General features: G+C 34.1%; 1 protein-coding gene across 1 annotated transcript in view; it reads left to right on the forward strand.

Moving 5' to 3' along the window:
• Nucleotides 1-18,090, forward strand: part of LOC143248585 (uncharacterized) — a 65,556-nt gene that overhangs the window by 22,880 nt on the left and 24,586 nt on the right. The window contains exons 2-4 of the mRNA XM_076497055.1: nucleotides 10,088-10,268; nucleotides 10,708-10,784; nucleotides 13,812-13,910. Coding sequence (XP_076353170.1) covers nucleotides 10,088-10,268; nucleotides 10,708-10,784; nucleotides 13,812-13,910 — 357 coding nt within the window. The remainder of the gene's footprint in view (nucleotides 1-10,087; nucleotides 10,269-10,707; nucleotides 10,785-13,811; nucleotides 13,911-18,090) is intronic.

Consider the following 18,090-nt stretch of genomic DNA (forward strand, 5'->3'; position numbering starts at 1 on the left):
AAATGTTATTTGTTTCATATCGGAATGTCTGCTGTGTCCACCGCGGGAAAACGAACTTCGGATTTTAGTGTTATAAGTCCTTAGACTTGCTACTTCCCCCTGGAGGCAGGTAAATATGGTCAGTAAGTGAATGAATGTATACCGACATGAGTGTATGTTTAACATATATACTAAGAGTTTGTAAGTTGAAATTTCTAACTGTTTTGGCTCCTTGATTATTACTAATCATGTATTAAAATGAATGAACTCAAGGTCAAGTGTAGGTAGCGCTTCACTAGTTGTAATAGACGATGTGGTTATCTTTTCGCTTTGCCTCCTTGTCTGAAGCAATTTTCTGTCATTATATTTTGTCAACTGTCTTTCCTTAAGAGAAAGATTGCAATCTCAATCTGATACAAGCTTCTCTTCGACACGACATTGTCAAAGTTTGGATGACGAGGAGATAGTACGTCAGAATTAGATAGCATAACACAGTACTGACACACGTGACGTCATCAAAGGTATGGGTTTTCGTCATATCCTCGAATTTTACTCTGACACGAGTTTCTACAAATACAGTTTTTTATCTGTCGACTTGCCAGTTAGACATACATTACCTAATACAGGAGGGCTGATCACTCCTGTACTCAACAGACGAACCAGAAGATGTTAAGAGCTGTAAGTTTCATATTTACTCCGAGAAACATTGAAAACCTGATGTGATAGTTCAATGTTGTCCAAGTTGTATCATTGAAATTTCAGAAGCAAATGTGGCAGAGAGGAGTGAGGGTGAAAACTGGCAAGATGGTGACTAGGGCAAACCTGCAACAAGCACAACAACAACTAGAGAATAGTCTTAAGTTACTGAAAAGTCTGGGAAAAGCAGATGTAGGGAAATTTAATGAAGGAGTGATGAAGTAGTCAGTAGTCTAAAGTTCAGATGGAGAGTACAATACAATATATAAATATATATCACGTTTTGGAAACATAAAATCCCTGTTTACTGGTTAGATATTTATATTGTAGAAAGGTTGAAAATACACTCGTGGCCGAAATTTAACGAATAACACCATTATTACTAAGATGGTTTATCAGTACACTTAAATGTGTCAAACTGAGAAATATGAGTTATATTAAAGATATAAATGTGTAATTTGTATAATGAGACTGGTTCTATGGATATCATGAACTATTTATTAGGACAATTTTAATAAACAGTACTTGTACCATTATACCAGTTTATATGAAACATTCACTACTTGGTTGGCCCTCCTCGAACTCTAATAACTTCCTCAAGGTGACGTGGCATGCTGTCGATGAGAGTATTGATGTAATATACCGTGATTTCATCCAAATTTGTCAACAAAAAACGCTGCAACTTAGCTACAGTAGGTGGCTTATGGTGGTGGTTAGCAGTTTTATGGCTCATATCTGTCCAACAGTTCTGAATTGGATTACAATCCGGAAACTATGCTGGTCATGACAATCTTGTAACGTCCTCCTGGTTGAAATAATCCTGTATGTGCTCTCTGAACAGTGGCATTGTCATACAGGAACGCAAAGTTATTGTCAAACCTTTTCCTAGCATATGGCATAAATGTCTTCTTCAAGTGATTCCTGTAAGAGGTACCGTTGATGTTTCTCAGAAGGATATGAAAAGCAGTTTTTTACCATGAGGAATAGCTGCTGAAACACGTACTGCACCACCTCATGTGTGTTCCCTGTGGGAAAGACAGTCTTCCTTCATTTGTTCTCCAGGCAAACGATGAGCACGAATCACACGATCAGCTTTAAAAAGATAGAAGCATGTGGCATGTTATCAGTGTCCTAACTATAAGTTAACATGCTGTCTTGCTCAAGTAATACGGTAAAGCCAGTGAATTCTGGTTAATATATCATCTTGAAGATAGCCCTTCTTACAACATATCCTTGTTTGGTCTGTTCTTCTAGATACTTTGTAATGAATGTATTCATGCCATTTCTGTTGCAAGGTGTTGCAAGACTTCTTTCGACCTTAAACTGTTAACCTGATCAAAACACAGTCATCTCGGATAATGGTTTTTCAATGTCTACCAGTAGACTTTCCCAAAGTTTCTTGTAATTTGATGACGTTTCAAGATCCTGGATACAGTACACTGGTGGTACCCTACTGTTCCGACAATGTCCTTTTGCTTCATACTACATCTGGACAGTTCAACAATTTGATGCCCTATAACTTTTGGCACGTGACGAGGCATGACTCTATAAAACGTACAGAGAAGCTGTCTGAACAGAGCGGCCTGGCACTACCAGATGGTTAGGGCACTATTCATTGATAAAAGAATGGCCTAAGAGTTGGCGGTGAGTGGTGGTGATGACTAGTTGCTTTCCCTCTAGCCTTACTCTGCAAAATTAAGGATGGCTGGCACAGATAGCCCTCATGTGGCTTTGCGCAAAAGTTAAAAAACATCAGAAAACAAAATAAATGAAGAATGTGTTGATCTGTTTCGTAAAATATTTTACCAAAAGCAAACCCTTTAATAAATAAAAGATTTTACCAAAAGCAAACCCTTTAATAAATAAAAGATTTTACCAAAAGCAAACCCTTTAATAAATAAAAGATTTTACCAAAGGCAAACCCTTTAATAAATAATAATAAATAAATAATATAAATAACTTATATAGACCAGAATAACAACTTGTATGTGTTTGTCCAACCACATATTATCTTTTTATTACTACTCGGATATCTACTCAATAACTACTCCATGTCTGTAGGCAATACATCAATAATTTGGAAGAGACTGTACGTTTATGTAAAGATAAGTGTAGACTAGCCTGAAATATCTGTATGTAAGTACTGGCCAGTGTGCATAGAACTCAAGACACGTGATAGTGTGTCATGCAGCCAAAAACAAAACAAGAGAAACTTGCAGAACACATTGTATGTTATGTTTTTAACAGGAGTTATAGTTTAGTAATTTGTTATTTCCTGTAACTCCACTATGGTAATTCAAACTATCGCATATTTCAAGCAAATTTGCTCTACTGGACTCTTAAGTCACATACCAATTTTCAAGGTTATCCATTAAGACATACCAGAGATATGACATCTGTAATGTCCATTTTTTTCTTTCTTTTCTTCGCACCTAAAATGCGGAAAATTCATTTGATATAAAACATATTTACCTTTTAAAGATTAATTTCCAATTTAGTACAATGATAGATCGATACAACCTACATTTAGAACTATCATGTGGTGTAAATACAAGTCACGTGTGCAAAGTTATTCTACAAAAACCGTTCAAATTCAACGAATTTTTTTCCGTACGTCTACCCGAAAAGTCACGTAAGGTACCTCAAGCAAACTAGATTAGCAGTTTCTAGCTCAAGTTTGCATACAGGTAAACGGTTATTACTGATTATTCCTTGTCAACTTTCAAGCACAAATATACTGAATTTTATGAAATTAATCTCACTAAAGAGCGTTTAGCGTCACGTGATACTAGTTTAAATAACAAGCATAAATAATCATACTTGATGCGGCTGTACCGATTACATGAGGGTGATCACAAGAAACTGTTAATCTAAATTCCATTACGTTACTATAAATAAAGTTATTAACATTGTTTTAGAGAGGCGAAACTAGCACCATATATTTTAGAGAATCTGGTTGGTTATGTAAAGTTATGTCTGTTACGAATAATGCGGTTGTGATCTCAAAGCTATCGTTGCATAGCGGTATATTAGCGGACTTATAAAACTATAAATTGGGTTTTGATACCCGTGGTTGGCAAAGCATAGATAGACCATTGTGTAGCTTTGCTTCACTTCAAACAAACAAAAGTAATGTTGGTTACTATCGAGTCTTACTTTCTTATTTCATGTGGTTTGTTGTTGTGTATTGATAAAAGTCATTGTATCTAAACAGAAACCTCTTAGGTAGGTATAAAGGTGAACCCAAAAACATGCGATTTAAATGACTGAAATCAAAAGTGGCACCTAAACTGACAGCTACACCTATAACACTGACAAGAAATTCACAACAAATATTCATTCATAAGTTATTTAAACAACGTATTATTATTTATCTATCATCATGCCACAAACTGAAGACTTTTTTTTTCACATCTAAAGCGTTTTTGTTACATTGTATTAACTGGAGATTTACCACTACAGTTTCTTTGGTTTTATAATTCTTGTCGTATAAGGGTTGTACATAAATCTTTATAAAACTTATTACTCTTGTCGTATAAGGGTAGTACATGAATCTTTATAAAACTTATTATTCTTGTCGTATAGTAAGATTGACAGTCACATTATATCCCCACACACACACACACACACACGCGCGGCTGAACCTGTGATTTCAAGTCAGATGTCTGATTCACCTATCCGTGCCGAGCACTTACTTTTCTATCAAGAAAATGTAGGATTGACCCTCACGTTACAAAACCCCCACAACTGAAAGGATGAACATGTTTGGTGATTGGATTGTATCTCGAGACCTGTGATTGCGAGCCGACAGCTCTTATCACCAGGCCATTCTTGGCCATAAAAACGTGTATTCTTCATGCAGTGTTAGCTGAGCAGTGATTTTATTGTTAATATTAGTAGTAGCAATAGTACAAGACGGTACAAAATGATTTTATGTCTCATGAGATATATTGAAGTTCAAATCTTATGAGACTCGCACGCATGCTATTGTTAAAGCTATGTGTTTTTTCCACTTTACATTTCATTACTTTATCAACTTACACACGTTTAAATCGTACCGAATTTGGTTGTTCTAGAAAAAGCGCCACCTCTATTTTGCGAAAGTTATTTTACTAAAAGAAGTGTACAAAACTACGAGAATAAAATAATTTACATTTTTTATAGCTTAAGATTAGAATTTCTGTCTGTATCAAATCATTATATGTTTCACTATTTTAAGCGCCTCCTAGGAACGTGTCTTATGATTGATAATTTGTTGTTTTTATTTTGTTCAAACATAAAAACCGTGATTTTTTATTTGTTCTTAGCTCCCTTTTTTAAAATATGAAACCATCATTTTGGTTTATACAACTAGAACAAAACCATGATTAATGAATATACGTTAAAAACAAGACTATATAATTATATATATAATTCTCTTCCTTTTGAATGCTATAAAATGTTCTTTATATGTAATTCTCTTCCTTTTGAATGCTATAAAATGTTCTTTATATGTAAGTCTATTTCTTTTGAATGCTATAAAATGTTCTTTGCATATAATTATCTTCCTTTTGAATGCTATAAAATGTTCTTTATATGTAAGTCTATTTCTTTTGAATGCTATAAAATGTTCTTTATATGTAATTCTCTTCCTTTTGAATGCTATAAAATGTTCTTTATATGTAATTCTCTTTTTTTTGAATGCTATAAAATGTTCTTTATGTGTAATACTCTTCCTTTTGAATGCTATAAAATGTTCTTTATATGTAAGTCTATTTCTTTTGAATGCTATAAAATGTTCTTTATATGTAATTCTCTTCCTTTTGAATGCTATAAAATGTTCTTTATATGTAATTCTCTTCCTTTTGAATGCTATAAAATGTTCTTTATATGTAATTCTCTTCCTTTTGAATGTTATAAAATGTTCTTTATATGTAATTCTATTTCTTTTGAATGCTATAAAATGTTCTTTATATGTAATTCTCTTCCTTTTGAATGCTATAAAATGTTCTTTATATGTAATTCTCTTCCTTTTGAATGCTATAAAATGTTCTTTATATGTAATTCTCTTCCTTTTGAATGTTATAAAATGTTCTTTATATATTTATATTTTTAATAGCTGGGGAAACAAATGTTTTCTCGTAAAAATCTTAAACATTCACCTTGAACTTTGCAAAAGTGTATTTAAACTTAACATAGCCCCGGCATGGCCAAGCGTGTTAAGGCGTACGACTCGTAATCTGAGAGTCGCGGGCTCGCATCCCCGTCGCGCCAAACTTGCTCGCCCTTTCAGCCGTGTGGGCGTTGTAATGTGACAGTCAATCCAACTATTCGTTGGTAAAAGAGTAGCCCAAGAGTTGGCGGTGGGTGGTGATTACTAGCTGCCTTCCCTCTAGTCTTACACTGCTAAATTAGGGACGGCTAGCACAGATAGCCCTCGAGTAGCTTTGTGCGAAATTCAAAAAAACAAACAAACTTAACACTTGTCATGGACCATCCTCTTGGTAACATTGGCATTGTAAAATGAAATTTCTTCGGTGGGAAATTTACGCAATTACTACGCTACAATTCAGGGTTCAATTCCTTGAAGTGTACACAGTAAATAACTCAATGTTGCTTTCCTCAGAAATGAATTAACTACGATTTAAAAAAAAAAAAACTGATACTTTACTTACTTCTCTTGCTGAAATCTACATTTGTTTAGACGTTAGGGGCTTCAGGCCTAACCTATACATAGAAGTATATTGCTTTTTTTGGCAGCTACAAACTTGGTGTTCAAATTAACAAGGTTCGAGAGAGTTTCTTGAATACTGTTGTTGTTTTAGAATGTCAAGAAATTTGTGAACGTGCGAATCCCCCACTGCTAGATTCTCGTGAGTGCTGTGTAGTAGAAAGAAGCTAAACCAAGTCTTCAATTAACGTTGCAAATGTGCATCCCAGTGGAACGGTCAAAACTTGACCCTACCACGTGATTTGGTTCAGATCACTAGAATCCGGCTTAATTTAACAGAAAGAAAACTCTCGTGCCCAGCGAACTGAAACTAAGAAAGGACGAAGCTGTTTAAAAAAATCTTCATCAGAGACAGTGCACTTGGTTTTTCACCTGCAGTAATCGTTGGAAAAGGGGAATACATGTTGAATGAACTGACAATAAAAGCATCGTATATCTAATACTTTGTAATTAACTAACAAGTTCAAATAGATAGTCAACTATATCAACAGACAAACGTAGTTAGCCAGTACAAATTAGTTTCTTTATTTGCTTGATTTTGAATTTCGCGCACTATCAACAAATTATAGGATTAATCGTACCATTATAACGCCACCCATGATGAAAGGGCGAACATATTCGGGAACAAGATTTGAAACCTCAAATTATGAGTCGAGTGCCATATGGCCCCCCAGTGGCTCAGCGGTATATCTGCGGACTTACAACTCTAAAATCCGGGTTTCGATACCCGTGGTGGGCAGAGCACAGATAGCCCATTGTGTCGCTTTGTGCTTAATTCAAAACAAACAAACGACTGCCCTAACCAGGCCCTGAATAAACAGCAAGATACTTTAAAATGTTGTACCACCAATTTATTAAGGAACCTTAACATTACAGACAGGTTTGTAGATACACAGTTGAAGTACAAGGACAGCTAAACAGACGTGTACATAAACAGGGATAAATTATGTAGACGTGAGGTGATATAACACAGGGATATAACCCCGAATTTTAACACTATTAGTCCTCGAATTTATCGCCGAGACAAAAGGTTTGATACTTCTGATGGAGGAGAACCGTGGTACATGTATTTGTATATTTTTTTAATCTCAATATTTTAATTGGTACTTATCTTTAGGTTTCAGTTTTGTTGATTTCACTATCTATGTAATTACGAAGTAGTTTGAATTAAAACGGTGTTTAAAAATTTAGATTTCATATTAAGTTTTTCTAAATAAATATTTTTAAAAACTGTTTTTGTTGTTGTTTTGTGTTTTTATTTATTTTTTACGAGCCTGACTAAAAGCAGTCCATCAAAGCTGAATAATTCACCGGATATGGTAAGCCACGCATTATTGGGGTATAGAATATATAGACTCGAGCTCTCTCTAGCGGGGGTGCTCTCTTTTCTTACTGCGTGCACATGCCTAACTCGACAGGGTTTCAACGCTTCACGCTAGGGTGCTCCTCGCACACACACACATAAACACGAGGTGATATCAGCAAGTCGCGTGATTTGAGTTATTGCTCATTGTATCCTTGGTTTGAGGGGCAGCGAACTTTTGTTGTTCGCCATGCTGTTTCAGGTCAAAGGCATATAAATTCTCTGAGTGGACAAAGCCAGAAAGATTTTTATTTTTCGAAAGGTTATTTTACAATAAAACACGAAGAGATCACCGTTCTTCATATTTGTTCGTGTTTTTTTTTTTTTTTTCAATTAAACCTTGAAAATTTAGGTAACTTCACCATTACAAATTATATCTTCAATTTATGCACAACTATTCCTTGGTAAAAGTGTAGCCCAAAAGTTGACGGTGGGTGGTGATGACTAGCCTTACACTGCTAAATTTGGGACAGCTACTGCAGATAGTCCTCGTGTAGCTTTTCACGAAAATTCCAAACAAATAACTCAGGCAAGTCATAGTGACGTAATTTTATTATTGGTCTGTGGCTTTAAGTGTTTCAAAATTTATATTAGAATTTTAGGAGAAACGTACTAGCTTTAGTGAGAACACTCTCTAAACAAACAAATCCTAATTTTCTTAGCTGATTAGGCTTAGTCCTGGAGTGAGTTGTTATTAAATTTAGTCCAGTCTGTAAGTCTGAAATAGGCTATGAAAATCAAATGTTTTGTCTGGTCTGTGAAAATTATAAACGTATGTCGAAGTATCAGTAGTGGTTGTATGCCCTGTTTGTGAAGTTAGCTGTTAATCTCAGGATACTGTGTTCACAAACGTTACCACAGGATGGTGTGTGTTTGTTTGAAGAATCTTAGGAGACCTAAATGAAAAACGTAAAATGAAAATGACACTACCTGATTACAAGTGTAACATATTTGTGGGTTGTTTTTGGTCTTGCTTTGTCTGCAACGGGGAATCAAACCACGGATTTGTAAGTCTGTAAACTGACCACTGAACCACCGGAGGACACTACGTTTATATCTACACACTAGTCATTCACCGTTTGACGTTTTAATTAAGTAGTTTTTATCAATATAAGTGTGGCCCGGCAGGGACAAGTGGGTTAAGACGTTCGACTCGTAATCTGAGGGTCCCGGGTTCGAATCCCTGTCGCACCAAACAAGGTCACTCTTTCAGCAGTGGGGCGTTATACGGTCAATCCCACTATTCGTTAATAAAAGAGTAGCCCAAGAGTTGGCAGTGGGTGGTGATGACTAGTTGCTTTCCCTCTAGTCTTACACTGCAAAATTAGGGACGGCTAGCGCAGATAGCCCTCGTGTAGCTTCGCGCGAAATTCAAAAACAAAACAAAACCAATAAAAGTGGCTCATAACTAGTATGGGACTGTTTTAGACAAAGAGATAACTATACAATAAAACACGTGACATGGTATTACAGTTACACAACCCCCTTCAAACATGTGGTCAGCTATCGGTCAGTTACCTCATTCTTTGTTTGTGAACCTGACGATGACCGAAGAAGGTCGAAACGTTGTTCGCTCCTCTGCAGCCATTTTTACTTATGTATTTTCTCTACCAGTGGGTTTTCTCGTCATCACGGAAAACCTCGACTGCTTGATGATTCATCCCATTTTAAACGATTGAAAGAACCAGGTCGTTTTGATCTCACGTAAACCGGTTTACATGTGAGCTGTATTATTGTTTTTAATCTGATATACCCACCTGCTTATCCTTGTCTTAGATGTATCTACATACATATATATATATATTAAATCATTGTGTTGTGACATACCACTGACATTGTAATAAAGTGTTTTCAACGTCGTCCATTACGTGTTTAATTATTTGGAAAATGTGTCAGTCTTACTGTAGTTTATAATTCGATTTTTCTTCCTATCGGTAACGAGAATGAATAATATATATCTGTACTGAGTACGAGAATATATTATTATTACACGAAATGGTTATAAACCTAAAACCCTCACTGACAAGACTTAAAATTTTCCACAATGTTCAAAATCCAATAACAAGTCATGTTACCTTAAGAAAATGAATATATATATATATACCCCGACACTTTAACATATAGATTATGTCAGATTTTCTAGAAATGGCATGGATTTTTTGACAACTTTGTTGTAACTTTATTTAATGATACACATTTCTGACAAACAAAAAGGTTACAATAACGTTGCTGTTTTCCATAATATCGAGTTTCTATATTTTGATCTTATATCTTTTCACTTTTACAAACGTATGTGTTCGTTTGACGTTGTTATAATGTCTTATAAACATTTTTGTTAGTATCAGCTGGTTGTTACTTTCCGTATGAAGTACAAGGAACATATCTTATCCAAACTCAAGCGTCAGCAGCGTACGGAGGCAGTATTGTAACTTATTCAGAACTAACAATCGAAGTTGACGCCATTCCTCCATGGGGGCGCTGCCATTTGAAGAGAGGAAACAACGTCATTGTAAAAGACAGGTGATTCAGTGATATTGTCCTTTAAAACGAACACGAAATGATTTTATGTCTACAAATTTAAATTTGATTAAAACAAATGTTTAACCCAAGCCAAATAAATTAATAATTTCACAAAAGAGTAGACAATTTATTTAAATCTTTTGTATTTCCAATAAGTTGTTTAAGCCTAATGCAGAGAATGTATACCACGTGATATATAAATGCTTTGGTCTATAAACGTTAGAGTGAATGATATACATCGACTTACTTTGATATGCTAATCCTAATAGATATTTTTTATATAAATACATTTTCTATTTTACTACAAAACGTAACATCGCATAAAGCTTAAAGTTTGTACTATGTGATTTTATTATAATATAAATATTTTTTTTTTTAATTTACGTTTTACTTTTGTAATAGAGTAAGATATTCAAACCAAATTCTTACGATTTTCTAGCACCGGTGCTGAGGATTGTTTGAGGTGTTTTCATCTAACTTTGAAGACTCCAAATGTCATTCAAATCCACACGGAAGGTATGTCACAAACTTCTTTACCATACGTTGAAAGATGGTTTTCTGAAAAAACACACTGAACGTAATTAATAACATTTATCTATACACCTGTCAAGTAATAAAGTCTGTATAAATTAAAAACACAAAAGTAAGCAATGACTCTTTAGTTTCGGGTATGTTAAGTGAGAAAACAAGAAATTAGTTGTTGTTTTTATGTGACACAGTCAAGATGTTAAGTGAGAAAGAAATTAGTTGTTGTTTTTATGTGACACAGTCAAGATGTTAAGTGAGAAAGAAATTTGTTGTTGTTTTTATGCGACACAGTCAAGATGTTAATTGAGAAAGAAATTTGTTGTTGTTTTTATGCGACACAGTTAAGATGTTAAGTGAGAAAGAAATTAGTTGTTGTTTTTATGTGACACAGTCAAGATGTTAAGTGAGAAAGAAATTTGTTGTTGTTTTATGTGACACAGTCAAGATGTTAAGTGAGAAAGAAATTTGTTGTTGTTTTTTATGTGACACAGTCAAGATGTTAAGTGAGAAAGAAAATTAGTTGTTGTTTTTTATGTGACACAGTCAAGATGTTAAGTGAGAAAGCGAAATTAGTTGTTGTTTTTATGTGACACAGTCAAGATGTTAAGTGAGAAAGAAATTTGTTGTTGTTTTTATGCGACACAGTCAAGATGTTAAGTGAGAAAGAAATTTGTTGTTGTTTTTATGTGACACAGTCAAGATGTTAAGTGAGAAAGAAATTAGTTGTTGTTTTTGATGTGACACAGTCAAGATGTTAAGTGAGAAAGCGAGAAATTAGTTGTTGTTTTTATGTGACACAGTCAAGATTATAAGTGAGAAAGAAATTAGTTGTTGTTTTTATGCGACACAGTTAAGATGTTAAGTGAGAAAGAAATTAGTTATTGTTTTTATGTGACACAGTCAAGATGTTAAGTGAGAAAGAAATTTGTTGTTGTTTTTATGTGACACAGTCAAGATGTTAAGTGAGAAAGAAATTAGTTGTTGTTTTTTATGTGACACAGTCAAGATGTTAAGTGAAAAAAAGAAATTAGTTGTTGTTTTTATGTGACACAGTCAAGATTATAAGTGAGAAAGAAATTAGTTGTTGTTTTTATGCGACACAGTCAAGATGTTAAGTGAGAAAGAAATTTGTTGTTGTTTTTATGTGACACAGTCAAGATGTTAAGTGAGAAAGAAATTAGTTGTTGTTTTTATGTGACACAGTCAAGATGTTAAGTGAGAAAGCGAGAAATTAGTTGTTGTTTTTATGTGACACAGTCAAGATTATAAGTGAGAAAGAAATTAGTTGTTGTTTTTATGCGACACAGTTAAGATGTTAAGTGAGAAAGAAATTAGTTATTGTTTTTATGTGACACAGTCAAGATGTTAAGTGAGAAAGAAATTTGTTGTTGTTTTTATGTGACACAGTCAAGATGTTAAGTGAGAAAGAAATTAGTTGTTGTTTTTGATGTGACACAGTCAAGATGTTAAGTGAGAAAGTTGTTGTTTTTTATGTGACACAGTCAAGATTATAAGTGAGAAAGAAATAGTTGTTGTTTTATGTGACACAGTCAAGATGTTAAGTGAGAAAGAAATTAGTTGTTGTTTTATGTGACACAGTCAAGATGTTAAGTGAGAAAGAAATTAGTTGTTGTTTTTATGTGACACAGTCAAGATGTTAAGTGAGAAAGAAATTAGTTGTTGTTTTTATGTGACACAGTCAAGATGTTAAGTGAGAAAGTAAGAAATTAGTTGTTGTTTTTATGTGACACAGTCAAGATGTTAAGTGAGAAAGAAATTAGTTGTTGTTTTTATGTGACACAGTCAAGATGTTAAGTGAGAAAAGAAATTAGTTGTTGTTTTTATGTGACACAGTCAAGATGTTAAGTGAGAAAGAAATTAGTTGTTGTTTTTATGTGACACAGTCAAGATGTTAAGTGAGAAAGAAATTAGTTGTTGTTTTTATGTGACACAGTCAAGATGTTAAGTGAGAAAGAAATTAGTTGTTGTTTTGTTGTTTTTACACAGTCAAGATGTTAAGTGAGAAAGAAATTAGTTGTTGTTTTTACGCGACACAGTCAAGATGTTAAGTGAGAAAGAAATTAGTTGTTGTTTTTATGTGACACAGTCAAGATGTTAAGTGAGAAAGAAATTAGTTGTTGTTTTTTATGACACAGTCAAGATGTTAAGTTTAGTTGTTGTTTTACGACACAGTCAAGATGTTAAGTGAGAAAGAAATTAGTTGTTGTTTTTTATGTGACACAGTTAGGATGTTAGTGAAGAAATGTTACGCGACACAGTCAAGATGTTAAGTGAGAAAATTAATTAGTTGTTTTTTATGTGACACAGTCAAGATGTTAAGTGAGAAAGAAATTAGTTGTTGTTTTTACGCGACACAGTCAAGATGTTAAGTGAGAAAGAAATTAGTTGTTTTTATGTGACACAGTCAAGATGTTAAGTGAGAAAGTAAGAAATTAGTTGTTGTTTTTATGTGACACAGTCAAGATGTTAAGTGAGAAAGAAATTAGTTGTTGTTTTTACGCGACACAGTCAAGATGTTAAGTGAGAAAGAAATTAGTTGTTGTTTTTATGTGACACAGTTAGGATGTTAAGTGAGAAAGAAGTTAGTTGTTGTTTTTATGCGACACAGTCAAGCGTGGCATAACATACAAAAATTAATAGTTTATCACAAAGAATCCTTAATAATCTATATAAAAATAAATTATTATTTCGTAATTTGTTTAACTCTTTTTGGTTGTATTACAAGCAATTAACGCTTGCGTTTGATGCGAGATAAACAGTATATTTTTTTCAGTGTTTCAATTACGTAACGAGTTGGCATGAATAAATAAAATATAAAAAATATATGATAAAATATATGTTAAAGCGCACGAATCACATATTTCGTTTTCGGTGGAAATTATTTATATGATAAGATGTTAATGATCACATACCCATTGACTGATTGTTTTCTTTTTAAGAAAAAATTATTTATTCGTCTAAAGACGCATTTTTTTTTTCTTCTGACGCACGCAGGTCTTGGACGTTGTTACACTAACGAAGAAGCCGCACGTGCCACGTGCCCAGATGACAGAGATGTATTCGAAAGACGCTTTAAAGAAATCATTTTGTACAGTGAGTATAATGGTTCACTTCTGTATACACGCCCGAGGACAGAAAGAAACGTACACCTCTAGACTGAATCAATCCAGTTTATAATTAGGTCTAAATGTATTTTACTGTCTTTCTGAATGAAGTTTAAACTTTACCTGATCGACTGGGAAATAATTTGACGAACATTACTTTCCTGGAATTTAAATTACATAAAAACCGTTATTTTAAACAGAAAGATACGTTGTTTCTCATAATTTTAAATTACAGTAAAGTAGGGTTCATCAAATTATTTCACAGGCGATCAAGTTAAGTTTTCACCTAAAAATGTGCACAAGGCTCTTTTCTCAGACATGAAAAACTCTTTTTTTTTTAAATCCAAATTATAGAGAAGATAATGCGCTCTACAATACACCTTGATTACCAATGTATTTGTCGTGTAATAGTAAAGCATGTTTGGAATCCAAACTTTTATTGATAACACAAAACTTCATTAAGTATGGTATTTATAATACCTTACCCATTTCCAAGTTAAGCCCAACATCCGTAATCCGAGAGTTGCGGGTTCGAATCCCCTTCACACCAAACATGCTCGCCCTTTCAGTGGTGAGAGCATTATATCGCGACGGTTAATCCCACTATTCGTTGGTAAAAGAGTAGCCCAAGAATTGGCGGTGGGTGGTGATAACTAGCTGCCTTCCCTCTAGTCTTACGCTGCAAAATTATGGACGGCTAGCGCAGATAGCTCTCGTATAGTTTTGCGCGAAATTAAAAACAAACCAAATCATAGGGTTTCGTGTCGAAAAAGAAAAGAAAAAGGCTTAACACAACACTAAAACAATTTTTGTATAGCATGTTTCGAAAAAAGAGCGTACACACCAGAAGATGAAGGAAACGGGCATTGGTAAACAGCTTTTGTTTCTTAATTATATCCTTGGCAATTATTCGTTACTTATTTCTCACGAAATGTCTTTGTTTCCAAGCGAACTTTCCAAGTCATCGTTTCCTGGTTTCAGGATCACGTGACGCAAGCGAAGCTTTGTCTCATTTCGAATTGAGAAATATCCGTGTCCATTAAAATTACAGTTTCCCTTCCCGCAAAACAAAAAAACAATTTATTTCAATAAAACTCCAAATAAGAGTCATTATTAGAATAATAACAAACACTGTTTTATTAATTCAAATCAATTTTTCTTTGTTTTTCGTATAAAAACATTTTAAATTTTATTTAAACCGCGCGCCCTTTTTGAGGTTCTGAACACGGTTACAGTTCGATATTTCCAGTGAGTTTCTTATAGCAAAGTCACATCGGGCTATCTGCTGAGTTCGCCGATATTTCGAATAAACAATGTTTCAAAAATTGAAGGTAGAAGCAATTACTACGCAAGTAGGCCTAATATTCATTCAGGTTTTTTATTACATAAACAGTAGTATGTCAGTAATATTGTATTAAGGAAATAAGCCGATGACACTTTGAGGTATATTTGTAATAATTCCAGAGACCTTTATTATTGCTACAGAAAAATAAGTTTTCTAATCTTTGTAAAAAAATGTTGTGAAAATTCTACACAAGTAGGCCTAATATTCATTCAGGTTTTTATATTATATAAACAGTAGTATGTCAGTAATATTGTATTAAGGAAATAAGCCGATGACACTTTGAGGTATATTTGTAATAATTTCAGAGACCTATATAATTGCTACAGAAAAATAAGTTTTCTAATCTTTGTAAAAAAAAATATCAAAATTCTCATAATTATAATTATTTTAGAGAAAGAGGGTGGGAAAAAAAAGTTGAATACAAATACAATGAAAAAAGTAAACTTCAGTACTAGTGGTTCGACTCCGACTCCCTCTACACAGCTATGCAGATATAAAAGTGGAGATAATTAAAATGCTGTGTTTAATTAAATACATATAATTAGCCTGAGTAAGATGGTTAGCTGTCTACCTCCGTACTTGTACCGTGAGAAAGGTAATTGATAATTTGCTATTATTTATGACTCAATGTCACCACTAAGCGCCCGGGACTGGAGTAGCTCACCTGTTCCCGCCCGTGCACGTGGTGACTGATGATGGACTTCTGTTGAACAATATAGCTTGTAGAACAACTACAACTTACCGCGAAGCACGATTGCCGCAGGAGGAAAGTGGAATATTACCATGCGAAAATCGTGTTAGGTTAGTGCACGTAAGTTTGGTCAAGCAACGTACGAGATTCTCATCCAAAACGAGATAAATTATAAACTTCTATTCTATTACTTTTTTTTTTTTAAATCACAGTATTAAAACCAAAATTTGTGGTCCGATACTCTTCCACACCGACACATCGCAAATAGTCCAATGTGTAGCTATGCTAAAACAAACGTGCGATGTTCATAATGGTAAAAAATAATGAAGCAATCCTTCAATGAAATGTCCTTTCTTTACATTTCAAATTATATTTGAAACTTACGTCCATAGAGGGCGGTACAATAGTTCCATAAACTGAAGGAATAAAATATAGATTGTTTTGTTTTAAATTTCGCGCAAAGCTGCACGAGGGCTATCTACGCTAGCCGTCCGTAATTTAGAAGTGTAAGACTAGAGGGAAGGCAACTAGTCATCACCACCCACCGCCAACTCTTGGGCTACTCTTTTACCAACGAATACTGAGATTGACTGTACGTTATAACGCCCCCACGGCAGAAAGGGCAAACATGTAGAAACTAGTGTTTTGAAAATAAATTTTTGCTTCTCAGATGGTTTAAAATTAAAAACATTTTTCCAGTAAGTGTTGCAAAATTTTCTCTCTCTGTCTTTTGAAGTGAGTTAAAAATATAAAGCACACAAAATTGACATTTAACTATTATATTATTCGTATGCATGTCTTTACGTTAGCAGAATGCCCTCTGATGGCTCAGCAGTAAGGCTGAGACATTATAACGGTAAAAACCGGGGACTGAAACCCGCAGCGGGCACAGCACAGATATCCCATAAGCATAATAACAAGAAACGAGGTTCCAATAGTTGTTGAAATATGACAGTTTCTCAGTAATAAATTTAAGGGTTTATAACGCTAAAACTCAGTTTTCACTCCCATTGTTGATCACAGTGTAGAGTGTTTTGTGTTAATGTGTATTTAAATAAACAAACAAAATGCATTTTTTATGTATACTTTGAACTTAAAGACAACAGATGTTATCGGGGAAAGAAGTAATAATATCTTGTTTCTTCAATACAAAGCTACACAATACGCTATCTGTGCTCTGTTTGTCGCGGACAATCGAACCCAGAATTTTAGCGTCGTAGTTTTTTGCTGTTAAGTATAAAGAGTTTAATACTTTATAAAGAGTTATCTGCGCTCTGCCCATCACGAGTATCGAAATCCAGGTTTTAGCAGCATAAGTCCACATTTGTACTGCTAGCCCAAGAGTTGGCGGCGGGTGGTGATGACTAGCTGCCTTCCCTCTAGTCTCACACTCCAAAATTAGGGACGGCTAGCGCAGATAGCCTTCGTGTATCTTTGCGCAAAATTCAAAAACAAACAAACACCACAAACATACTTTTAACTATTATTTCTTCTACGCTGAAATGTATGCAGTAACAACGATATTAAACCAGATGTGATTAACTTTACACGACTTAATTACTTACAATTTAAACACCGAAAGCCAGTGAAAAATCGAACAAAATCATTAGGCCTAACATTTGTTGCAAAAACCAGTTACCTGCAGATGTTTTTCCGCATTCCTCTTAACTTGGCTTTTGCGACTATTTTTACACACTTGTAATTTCTTGTAAAATTTAAAATAAATTGGTTGGGGGTCATTTGGAGTAAATTAGTTACCAAAGTCAACGTTCAGCTTTTGCAGATAACAGCAATAACCGTTATAATAAAACCTTGAAAATTGGCTTGTTTATAACAGGTAGAAATGATTCCGTTAATAAGCACTTCGCTAGTAATTATGGGTAATTTTCTGTGGGAAACTATATGACAGCAAAACAAATATTAACGATTTGGCTGCTTGGGAGATAGTATATCTGTTAGTTTATTTATTATCTTCTTAAGGTTTTAGCTCAACAGATTTATATTCGGGATTTCCCCGGATATAAATCTTATTATCATAAACTGAAACTCAGAAATTCCCGAAAGTTTAAAATTTCTTTTTTTAAACTTCATTTTCCATATTTGTAAACCAGATAAAGTATCTAAGCAGCTTCA

The sequence above is a fragment of the Tachypleus tridentatus genome, chromosome 4 (genome assembly GCF_004210375.1).
Source record: "Tachypleus tridentatus isolate NWPU-2018 chromosome 4, ASM421037v1, whole genome shotgun sequence".
Classification (NCBI taxonomy): domain Eukaryota; kingdom Metazoa; phylum Arthropoda; class Merostomata; order Xiphosura; family Limulidae; genus Tachypleus; species Tachypleus tridentatus.